At 46.6% G+C, this 12,637-nt stretch overlaps 1 protein-coding gene across 4 annotated transcripts in view; it reads right to left on the bottom strand.

Moving 5' to 3' along the window:
* Positions 1–12,637, bottom strand: part of TENM4 (teneurin transmembrane protein 4) — a 744,874-nt gene that overhangs the window by 139,058 nt on the left and 593,179 nt on the right. For all 4 annotated transcript variants that reach the window (XM_059930706.1, XM_059930709.1, XM_059930707.1 and 1 more), the window contains 2 exons: positions 11,995–12,189; positions 6,038–6,238 (listed from right to left, as the gene is read on the bottom strand). In XM_059930706.1, the coding sequence (XP_059786689.1) occupies positions 6,038–6,238; positions 11,995–12,189 (396 nt within the window). The remainder of the gene's footprint in view (positions 1–6,037; positions 6,239–11,994; positions 12,190–12,637) is intronic.

The following is a 12,637-nucleotide window of genomic DNA, read 5'->3' as shown; positions in this document are numbered from 1 at the left end:
ACCACCATGATCATCACCACCCCGACCACTACTACCATCATCATCATCACCACTAACTAGCGGCACCGTCACCACCACCATCATCATCACCATCACCACCATCATCACTACCATCCTCATCATCACCACCACTATCACCACCAGCACCAGCACCATCATCACCACAGCCATCACTACCATCATCATCACCACTATCATCACCATCACCACCATTACAACCACCATCATCACCACCCCCATCACTACCGTCATCATCATCATCATCATCATCACCCCCATCACCACCACCATCATCATCATCACCACCACTATCACCACCATCACAACCACCATCACCACCAGCGTCCCCAAAGACTGAGGCAGTGAAGGTCCACTGGGCCCAGAGCTGAGGACAGAGGTGTGTTGGGGGTGGCAGCGGGACATATAACCTGTGCTCTTCCAGCCCACAGGAATCGACTTAAACAGTTATCTTATATGGGTTGTCAGGAAGAAAGACCACATCAATGAGGCAGGATTTAAGGAGGAATTTCTGAGATGAGACGGCAAGCCAAGCTGCTGAGAACCCAGAGGCCTGAGTAAACACTTGTGTAAAGTCTGACTTCACTGTTTCCACAAACCTAACCAAAGTGCTGGGAAACTTGTCAGCTCACATTTCATTACAGGCTGGTTGTTGAGTGCAGGGCATGTTGATTTAAGCTGCTTTCATTAAATCCTGTTCTCCATGCCAAACAGCAAGACTCTCATCTCAGGCAAGAGATGGTCCTCCTCCCTAGGAGGGCCAGACAGCAGGGGCCCATTTCTGCCAGCCCCACCACCTAGAGTCAGTCCTATAGGATGCGTCTTCCGGCCTGCAGCTCCTGGTGAGAAGGCTCTGGGCAGTGCCTGTGCCAGCCTTGCTGTGCCAGGAGCAAATAACGTAAAAGGTGTGACTTGAGCTACCCTTGCTGGGTGTCTGACTTGTGCCAGCTGCCATGCTAACCACTTTCTCCATATTTTCTCACTAAATCCTTACAACAATCCCATAGGTAATTTACCTAAAAGGAAAGGAGGGTAAGCAGCTTGCTGAAGCCACTCAACTAGTGAGAAGCAGGTCCCCTGAAATGAAGTTCAGTGCCTGTTCACCACGCTGTAGCCGCAGCCCTGAGTACAAAGACAGATCCCTGGCTACAGCGGCATCTGCTCAGTGAGGCATCTCCTGCTTAGCCTTAGGGCCCAAACTCCATCGTTTTCAAACAGCTTCCACTCAGTGAAAGTGCCCTCAGAAGGGAGGGAGAGGAAGACGTGAGGTGCTCCACCTCTACAGGCCCTGTTCTCGGGCACACCTGCATTATACAACTTAATCACCACATGACCCTCTGAAGTGGGCACTGTTATTATCTCCATCTTTCAGATAAAGGAACCACAGTCGGACTTCCCTGGTGGCGCAGTGGTTAAGAATCTGCCTGCCAGTGCAGGGGGCATGGGTTCGAGCCCTGGTCCGGGAAGATCCCACATGCTGTAGAGCAACTAAGCCCGTGTGCCACAACTACTGAGCCCACGCGCCTAGAGCCCATGCTCTGCAACAAGAGAAGCCACTGCAATGAGAAGCCTGCGCACTGCAATGAAGAGTAGGCCCTGCTCGCCGCAACTAGAGAAAGCCTGCATGCAGCAACGAAGACCCAACACAGCCAAAAATAAATAAATAAATAAATAAATAAATAAATTAAAAAAAAAAAGAAACCACAGTCAAGAAAAGTCAAGTCCCCTTGCTAAGGTCACACGGTTAGCGCGTGCAGAGCCAGGATGGAGCCTAGGCAGGGACAGCCAGGACAGCAGGGAGAGAGAACCACCGTCAACGCGCTTTCACTACCCTTCAAACTGGCTTCCGGTGGGAAGTGAGAGCCAAGGAGAAGCTATGGCCATGGGGAGGCAGCGTGGGGTGCTGGGCAGCAGGGGGTCCCCAGGCTGGGCTCGGACTCCCAGCTTCGGCAGGCTCAGGGTGTCTCAGGTAGGTCACCGAGTCTCAGGGTGAGGATGGGGATGGTACCATACCCGTCACCCTGCCTCAACAGCTGTTGTTGCTGGTGTGTGTGTGTGTGAAAAGGAGAGAGAGAGAGAGATCTTTGTATGCTCTGAAGCACTCAACAAACACAAATTGTTATCACTATTGCAAGGGGAGACAGGAATTTTGAAGTCATCTTTTAAATTCCTGGCCTTGTGGCAATCATGACACTTTTAGTCAGTTATAGGTTAGAGATTTAAAAACTATAATCCACGTTTCTGAAAGGGCACCTTTCATCTTGCCTCTCTCAAATGTCTCCGTTACTATCAAGGGCTCTCACCAGTGCGTGCTGTAATCATGCTCATAACATAGCTAACATTAACTGAGCCCATATCACACGCTGAGTAGCGTGCTACGTGCTTTTTTACTTTATCTTAAATAATCCTCCAAATAATTACTTTCTAAATACTAATCCCAGAAGGTAGGTACGCTTGTTATCTCCATTTTACAAGTTACAGAAGTGAAGCAACTTGCCCATAGTTATAACTAGTAAGCAGCAGGGCCAGCATTTGAACCCAAGACTGTCAGACTCAGAGACTCTTCTTATCACACGGAGCTCTCTGCCTTAGCTTGTGAGGCCATCTGTTTGACAGCAGCTCTGGGCAGTGAGAGGCACAGAGTTGAGGAAAATGAGCACTCGCAATTCTATTTAAGGCCCTTGCAATGGGTCTGCTGTCTCCTTTTACAGGGCCAACTCAAGAATGCCTAGTGATCGCACTCAAAGTTACACCTGCCTCCGTCAGAGGCTGTGGAATCTCATCAGGGATTAACAATGCACGGACAGTTATAGTTCTATCAGAAACTAGCTTTGTGGCCACATAATGAACAATACAACCCAGTGTAGCTTTCGGAGGAGCATTCCTTATATTGCTATAAACAGAGCTGTATATAAAGACTTATTCCTAAAGATGCAGACATAGAGAATGGACTTGAGGACATGGGGAGGGGGAAGGGTAAGTTGGGATGAAGTGAGAGACTGGCATGGACATATACACACTACCAAATGTAAAACAGATAGCTAGTGGGAAGCAGTCACATAGCACGGGGAGATCAGCTCAGTGCTTTGTGTCCACCTAGAGGGGTGGGATAGGGAGGGTAGGAGGGAGACGCAAGAGGGAGGAGATATGGGGATATATGTATATGTACAGCTGATTCACTCTGTGATACAGCAGAAACTAACATGCCATTGTAAAGCAATCATACTCCAATAAAGATGTTAAAAAAAAAAAAAGGAATTATTCCTAAGACATCTGTGTTCGTGATCACGTCTTTACACGAGCTTTGCAAACAAGGATAAAGTCCACTTTAGGCTGCGTATTGAACATCAATTCTCCATTCAATGGGGAAAGGTAATTCAAAGTATTCCAAAGGCACAAATGCTGCACTGGATCTCACTTTTTACCAAAGGTCTCAACCGTCTTTCCTGATCACCACCAGAACTGTTAATACACAAGACGATGATCTGATGTGAGCTTCACTTTGTTTCGGCAACGTGGTGTGGTGGGGAACGTGATTCAGGGTGAAAAACAACGTTGATGCAGATGCTACCACTTCTTAGCCATGTGTCCCTGGGCAGGATTACTTAGAAATTTTCTGGGCCTAAGCTTCTTTATTAGTTGATTTCTCTTCATGCGTTTGTTTGCTCTGTCTCCTGCCCCCCTCTCCAGAATGCAAGCGCGCCAGGGTACAGACTTCCTACCTCTTTATCCCCTCTGCCTTGTTCAGTAAGTATTCACTGAGTAAAATACTATATAAATTGGTAAAATGGGGATGATGATGCCTTTCTCACAGGGTTTTTGTGTGGATTTAAACAGTGGATACTGTCCAGATGAGATATTAGAAGCAACCACACTTCCTACCTACCAGTACTGTGCTAGGTGATTCACCTATGTTCTCACCTAATCCTCACCTTGAGAGGGCCTCTAAATCCTAAAGCGCTTATAAACAGAGGGTGCCAATATAAGCATTCTGTGAACTTAACATGTGTAAATTCTGTGGTGAACCGAATACCAAAATTAAGAACACATTCAGGGAACCCTCCTGCACTGTTGGTGGGAATGTAAATTGATACAGCCACTATGGAGAACAGTATGGAGGTTCCTTAAAAAACTAAAAATAGAACTACCATATGACCCAGCAATCCCACTACTGGGCCTATACCCTGAGAAAACCATAATTCAAAAAGAGTCATGTACCACAATGTTCATTGCAGCACTATTTACGATAGCCAGGACATGGAAGCAACCTAAATGCCCATCGACAGACGAATGGATAAAGAAGTTGTGGTACATATATACAATGGAATATTACTCAGCCATAAAAAGGAACGAAACTGAGTCATTTGTTGAGACGTGGATGGATCTAGAGACTGTCATACAGAGTGAAGTAAGTCAGAAGGAGAAAAACAAATATCGTATATTAACGCATGTATGTGGAACCTAGAAAAATGGTACAGATGAACCGGTTTGCAGGGCAGAAGTTGAGACACAGATGTAGAGAACAAACGTATGGACACCAAGGGGGGAAAACTGCGGTGGGGTGGGGATGGTGGTGTGCTGAATTGGGCGATTGGGATTGACATGTATACACTGATGCGTATAAAACTGATGACTGATTAAAAAATAATAATAATGAAAAAAAAAGAACACATTCAATCATGTGTTCGTCATTCATTCATTCATTCATTCATTTGTCAAAGTTTATTGGGAAGCTGCTGCGGGCAGGCCTATGCTGAGCCCTGGGAATGTGGAATAAGACACGTTTGCTACCCTCATGGAACTTACCATCTCGTAGAGGATCTGGCCAGAAAGGTGGGTGAGGGCCACACCACAGAGCACCCTAAATACCATACTGAGTTTGGACTTTATTCTGGAGAATGGGTAAAACCAAAGGCCCATCCCTGCAGAGCTCAAGGAGGCACAATGTTCCCCATGGCCTTGCCTCTAGGATGGCCATTGTAATGTGAGAGGCAAGAATTCAATGAATCACATCTATCATCATTAACATGGTTAAGGGGCGATGTTTTGACTCTCAAGGCCACCACTCTGAAAGGAATGATGTGAGTATAGGATTTGTGAATCCTCTGCCCCTCTAAGAGTAGAGGTGTTGAAGGCTGGAGTTCAGGGGAAGAAGAAAAGCATTCAGAGAACAAACGTATGGACACCAAGGGGGTAAAGCGGCGGTGGGGGGTGTGGGGGTGGGGGCGATGAACTGGGAGATTGGGATTGACATGTATACACTGATGTGCATAAAATGGATGACTAATAAGGACCTGCTGTATAAAAAAACAAACAAATAAACAAAAAAACAAAAAAACAACTAATACTAAACTTTCTTTGGGTTATTTGTATGGAAATATGTTAATATAAATGTTTCAGACATTACATGAAATTTCTAAAAATCTTATATGTTCTGGTATAATGTTATAAGTCATAATTCTAGTTATTACTTTAAAATGTATTATCTCAGAAATAACTAAATTTCCGTGTCAATTGCATTATTATGAACTTTCATCAAATCTTTAACCGTGGTCAATTTTAAGTCTTTTGTCATTTACAGACAGTTCTGGGTGTACTCTGATGCTTTTGCAAAAATGTTCCTATAAAAGGGTTTCATCTTCAAGGAATTCATGCAAAAGACTCTGACAAGTACAGGTTTCTGGTAACTGACTATACTACTGAACTGAATGAATAAGCATTTTCAGAACTCTAATGGAAAACTGATGAATTCATCAAAGTGCTAACAAAAGATCAAGATGAAAAAAAAAATTAATTACATGGGACTGAGTGAACTGATGAGGATGATTATAATTTTTGTGACTTTCTGTTTGAATTAAAAAAATAAAAAAAAAAAGAAAAGCATTCAGAGACATGGGTAACCCCCTGCTACATGACCAAGGTCAGGGTCAGGGCCCTGAACAGGACTGAACGGTGTACACGTCACAGTGGAAACCTCCTCCCTCCATCTAAGCTGTGCCCTTATTCTCCCCACATTTACCGACAGAACAGTCGTGTCCAGTCCAGTTTGGGTCACAGGTGCAAAGCCCGGTGTCTGGGAGGAAGGTTCCGTGGCCCGAACACTGGTCCAAGCATGTGGCCCTGGGCGTCTCACAGTTGGTGCCTCCCCAGCCCACAGAGCAGTGGCACTCGCCTCTCACGCAGACCCCCCGGCCTGAACACGTGGGGTCCATGCAGTCCACTGCAACACGGAGGAGAGATAACAGAGGTAAGTATCGGACCAGCAAGGGTGAGGCTTCTTTAAGCAAACTGCTATACTTTGTAGTGGAGGAGCTTCACATGCTCAGCGAGAAGGACCCATCCAGATTTCCGTGGAGAGGTCACTTGGTAAGGTGAAGAGAATAACTCTAGCAACGGTAGACCTGGGTTCCCGACCCTACCCGGTGGTTGACTGTTTAACCTCTCAAGTCTCAGCTCCCTCACCTGTAAAACGTGCATACATATTTGTACCTCTTGACTTGAGGGGTGCACATAGTAAGACATATGTATAGAGCAGCCAGTGCCTATCCTAGATGTCTGTAACAACTGCAACAATGGAGGACAAGACTATTTTGTTCCTGTCTGTATCTCCAACCCCCTAGCACATGGGAGGCGCTCGAAACATCACTGGAGAACAAACTATTAGTATTTACCACTTCATAAATGCAGTTTTATTTCCGCGAATGTGGGATTAAAATAAAGAGATTCCTTAATTTAAATGAGAATTTATTTTGCATTTAAATTCCCTTAGATTTTACCATCTTCCCAAAACTCTGGAGAATGATACAAACTTTCACACCTCATTTTCCAGACACACATTTGTCTGGAAATGTTTCCAGGCAAACATTTCAATGACTATTCAAAATTATATATGATGGCTGTGTTCAGCTTCTCCTCAAGTGGGGGGTGAACTACAAAGCTGTAGCTCACAGCCAAGCAAACCCCCAAGCAGGGCTCTTAGGGCCCAAGGTCAAGGTGGTCTCAAGAGACCTCCCAGAAAGAGGGAGGAGAATAATATTGTGGGTTACCTGCTCTCTGCTTACACAGTAGGAAGTATCTTATATACTTCACCAGATTGTTTTCTCAATAACCCGATGAGGTACAGAGGAGAAAATTGAGGCTCAGAGAGGTAAATAATTTATATGGGATCCTAGAGCTAAACCCTGCCAGAGAGGACTCTGAAGACAGGTCTCTCTGATTCTGAATCCAGTGATATTCCTGTTCCTGGGGCTGATTTTCCTAAGTCAAAGCTTTAGTTACGGGGTTACACAAAGTTAACAGAGACCTCTAATCTTCCGCAAAGCACTTCACAGAAAAAAGAAGAAGAAGGGCATTGAGGGCTAACTTAGCATGTGGCTCCAGTGCATGCAGAAAGTGCGAAAGGCAGCAGAGAGGAGATAGAACCAGCAAAGGGCTTGTCCATGTTCTCTACTCAACCAAAGAGTTGCTAGATCATTGTAGGGAGGGAGGGGATTCTATCCGTCTTGCCAGTGGAAGGGGAGAGTGGAGTCCTGATGGGGCCCAACATGCAGCTGTTGTTAAAAGTGTTGATGGAGCTGCTATGAATGTAGTCAGGTTCCTCCTTGTAGGGGCTCAGGAGGAAGCCGTATGCTGCTGAGGAAAGAATTTAGCATTTGACTCTCTGAGGTCCTAAGTTCAAGGGTCACAGGACAAGCTGTAATGGTTCCATGACCATGGTCAAGTCACGTACCTGCTCTGAGCTTCCATCTATAAAGCAGGTCTGGTCAAATTACCTACCTCTCAGGTGGCTATGAGGACCAAACGACACTGACGATTTGAAAGGACAGTATAAACTGTAAATTGTTGCAAAGAAGTTATCTGTCCATTTTATCAGGACATTCAGTAGCATGACTTGGGCAGACTGTGGTCAGAGCTCATTTATAATTCAGACGTGCTTTTACTTTATTTATCAATTAAATTTTATAACCCAGTATATTTGACTTTTGCACAAAAGAGTGGGGAACTCGGCCTGGGTATATTAGAATCACAGACACAAATGGGCAGAGACTTTACAAAGAGCATCATTCTGGGAACAGGCTGTTCATTTTGAGGGTCACCTCATTAAGAAAGCTCTTTCACTATCTGGGTTTTTAAAGGAGTTCAACGTAATTACTTCAATGATAAATAGGAAGATCAAAGGTCAGAAGCAACCATTTGATAAAAACATAATAACAAAAACAACAGTAACAATATTAGTGTTAATTTAGTTCCTCTTCTATGCCATATCTTGCTATTGAACCTTTTGTATGCATTATCTCATTTAACCCTAACAACAACCCCTTGAGGTAGATACCATTACGATCCTCATTTTACAGATGAGGAAACTGAAGCACAGAGGTTAAATAACTTGCCCAAGATCACACAGTGGTTTAAGTGGAGGACTTTAAATTTGAATCACTCTTCTCTGGTATAGATCCCTTGCTATTTCTTCTACAACCTTACTGGTTCCAAAATACATGAGCACATGTATACAGACATAGCACATAGAATGGTTAAAAACAGAAATCAAAAGAAAACAGCACAACGAAAGAAACAGGGCAAAGTGGAAAATTAAGAAAGCCAAATGAAGGCAAAGAATCTCTTTTCTTGCAGTCTCTGGACACCACTTAATAATAATGGTTTAAACATGACCTGTTGGAGTTCCTGGTAATTAAACATGATAAAAATAATAATAGTGATAAATTTTCATGACCTGCCTCAGATCTCAGAACCTCAGAAGGATTATTCTGGCCCATTAGCCTACTATGATAATTCCCTAGATCCAGAGAGTTTTCCAATTTGACAGGAAACGACTCAGCAGTTCCTATCCCGAGGCCTATAAAGGTATTTCCCGTTCAGTGAGTGCCTGGACCCCAGCTTGGGGTGGAAGCTGTCTCTGAGCCGCCCTCGAGGTTGAATCTATAAATCTGCACTGTTAGCGGAGCAGGCTGGAGGGTGGCAAGTTTAGCAAGAGGCCCGCGGCATCACAGTCTTGTTCCTCAGACACAGTAAGTCTGATAGGGACCCAGGAACCAGCAAAGTGAATCCGATGCGCTCAGAAGCTGGTCCAGGCAGGGAAGAAAGAGCAGAAAGAAGTGATGAGAGGCTACCTCCAGGTAATTCATCAGCAATTAACCATCACTTCGGAAGGTCAACTTGACAAAGCAAGTGTGGAGTGCAAAGGGAGTTTTAAAGAGGACTGCACCTTGGGGCGGTCTAGCAAACCTTGGCTGAACTGACTGAGATTCCAGCCAGAATGCTGTCCTGGCTGATCCCAAACCTAGGGCCATTATCTATGCCACAGTGACCCTCTGCCCAAGAGGTCCCACACAGACTGTGCACCTGCCTTCCCCTTCTGAGGCCTCTGGGGAGACTGGAACCCTAGGGTGAGATTAAAATGGTCTCTTTCCCTCACACTGGGTTAGTTTCCCTAACAATATTTATTTTGCAGGGAGCTGTGTATAACGTGGGAAGATCGGCGGGCCTGGGGTCGGGGAGCTGAAGGAATACAGGGGAAGCTGGCAGGGAGGTGGGCTCAACTTTGGGTAGAAGACAGTCGAACTTAGTTTCTTCTTAGAAGAGGTGCCAAGCAGTTACATTTTTTTTTTTTTTTTCCTGTGCAGACCTTGCCGTTCAAGCCAACATTTCTGGCAGACGCTTGGCCCATTAATGAAATGATGGGGCCTGCGTGGCCAGGCTGCAAACACATCTCTTTTCCCCAAGTGTTCCACGCTTCAGTGACCACACAAGCTATCGGACGCGCTTCAGGACCCACAACACAGCAGCTCACTTTTCACTGCAAAAGGCTTAGGTGGGCCCCTCTGCCCCTCCCTCAGCTGCCTCTAAGCGTCCTGCCGGTGGCCCGGTTCAGGCTTTAAAAAACAGGGGGCAATAAACTTCAGAAGGAGGAGGAGGGAGAGAGAGAAAAAAGTAAGCTTGTTAGCTGGTGTCTTATAAACGCAGTGAAACCTGTTAGAACAGAACTGAGAGGGAATGGAAGGGAGGAGAGGGGAGAGGATGAAGGCCCAAGAAAACCCCACTATAAACACAAGGATTGTGCAAGGATGCTTCACCAGAGAAACAGAAATAATGAGAGGAATCAGTACCAGATGGCCCTTCTCGGGAAAGAAAGCAGGAGTGAAAACATTTCTTTTCAAATAATAATGTAGATAAAATTGCTAAACAGCTTCTCTCTCTCTCTCTCTGTAAATGACCTTGCACTCTGGGGCACCGGCTGATCAGGAGAAGGACAACTTCTCCTCCTTGGCCCACACGCCATGGTGGGGCTGGGGAGTGGGACAGCCCCACTGTTTCAGGAGGAATCTCCTCTTTGTTTCTCTTTCCTTCAGAGGGTCTTCACCTCAAGTGACTAAATGAAAAGGGAAAGCAGAGGAAGGTCACCATTGTCAGGATGAGAAAGCCAAGTTCCTTTGTTCAGGGGCCGGGCTCCTCGTTGAGCTCAGACAGCCCGAAGTAATCCGCATCAAAGTTAATGGGTCTGAATCAGGACCTCCAGCCACTCTCGGGGTTTAGAGACAGCCTGTCTCTGAGAGGTGATGGATGCTTTCCAGACACTAATCCCTTCCTATTCCCCACTCTTTTAAAATGGGCCCATTATACTCTCTCATTTTTTAGGGGAAATGATGCCTTGAGGAGGGGATACTCATTAAATCCCCAGTGGCTTAGAAGACTAGCTCTCCTTGGAGCCTCTTCCACCCGCTGGAGAAGGTGCCAGGGCCCTAGACGGTAGACAGTGGGAGGTAACGACTACTAACATCGTCCATCAGTTTCCAAGTCCATCCATTTCAAAAGACCTTGGATACAGTGAGTGGGGGCTGAAACAAGAAATGTGCTTCAATAGTCCCCACAATAATGCTAATGATATAAGAGCTAACATTTTTGGAGCATTTCCTATGTGTCAGACACTGAGCTATGCGCTTCACATGAGTCATTTAATCTAGTCCTCACAACGACCCTCTGAGGAAGGAATTCCCATTTTACAGATGAGGGAACTGAGGCTAGTGAGTGGCAGAACGAGGACTCCAACCTACATCTGATTCCAGAGTGTGCACTCCCGATGGCTACTCTCTATTGCTTATGAGAAGACCCCTCCTTTCATCGGGAAATCCCATGTGGTCAGGAGGAAAGAGTACCATGTCTGAGGTGAGAAGACCTGGATTGAATTCCAGCCCTGCCATCAGTAAGCGCTATAACTACGGGCGTGTCACTGCCCTTCCCTGGGCCTCAGGTTCTTTGTCTGTGAGATAGAAGTATTTACTTATCTCACCTGGTTAGGTTTTCTCGGGAAGAACTGATGTCACCCTTAAGTCAGCAGTTCACTTCCTAGCCTCGATCTGCACAGGCATATGTTTACTTTATGAAGGAGGGAGACACCTTTATGAGCACCTAAGAGCCACAAACATGAACACACACACACACACACAAACACAGGAGTGAGACTGTGGAAGGCAGTGTATGGAGGTCTACAACTGACTCACACTTCAGAAATGGAGAGCAGAGGAACTTAAAGGGGAGGAGAAAAAACTCAGGCTACGGAGCCAGAAAGCCTGGGCTCAAACCTGGCTCTGCCATCTACCAGCCATGGGACCTTGGGCAAGTCATTTGACTCCCCGAGTCTCAGTTTCCTCAACTATAAAATGGAGATGATTACCCTTCCCTGCTGGGGTTTGAAGCTAAATGACACCAGGCTTTTAGCACAGAGGCTTGCATACAGTAAGTGCTCAATACACACGCGTCTCTTCCCCTCGCTGAGCAGGACCCTAATTCGTCTGTCTTCTCGCTTTAGGTTAGTGACTGTTGCCGAGGGCGTCCTGGCTTGGGGGTGGGGGTCACAGGGCCGCTCAGGAAGCTCCCTCTGCTCCCTGGATGCCCTCGTGGCCCTGCCCGCTGGCCTCTGTCTCACAGCGAGGTGCCGAGCTGCTTGCCCTCAGGTCTTACCTTCCTCGCAGTTCTCGCCCTTGTAGCCGGGGTTGCAGATGCAGGTGCCCATGATGCAGGTGCCGTGGTTACTGCAGGCCACGTCGATGCACTGGTTGGTGGGCACGTCGCACTCGGCGCCCTTCCAGCCGCTGTGGCACAGGCACCTGCCCTTCATGTACTGGCCGTTCCCACTGCAGAGCACGGGGCAGGAGGCTGCAGAGACAGCGCGGGAAGCCTGGCATGAGACCACGCCCCACGTACCCCATCTGGCCTCGGTCCCTTTCTCTCCTGGGCTTCAGCTGCTTTGCCACAAATTCCCATGTGTGTCCATCTGTTTGTTTCTCTCGTTTTATTTCATTCCAGTTAAAACACATCAGGAATTGTGGGTGAAGGTGTACAGTGCAGGGCCTGGCGCAGTTGGTGCCCACGGAACGCTGCTTTCCCCCCGTCCCCCTCATATTACTGGCGCTGCACGGTGGTCACCAGCATCCTTAGATAGGAGGCTTCAAGCTGGTCCTTGGGCTCACTGGAAAAGACAGCTGGGCCTCCTGCCCTCCCCGCATCCCTCCTCCAGCACTCTCCTCCTAGCAGCACTGCATTTTGCTTCCCCATTCCTCACGTGCGGGACCACTTACTATCGTCTTTAACCCAGCCAATCTCA

Source organism: Balaenoptera ricei, chromosome 8 (assembly GCF_028023285.1).
Source record: "Balaenoptera ricei isolate mBalRic1 chromosome 8, mBalRic1.hap2, whole genome shotgun sequence".
NCBI lineage: Eukaryota > Metazoa > Chordata > Mammalia > Artiodactyla > Balaenopteridae > Balaenoptera > Balaenoptera ricei.
Note: the sequence above shows the minus strand (reverse complement) of the source record. Positions and strands in the feature narration are given on the sequence as shown.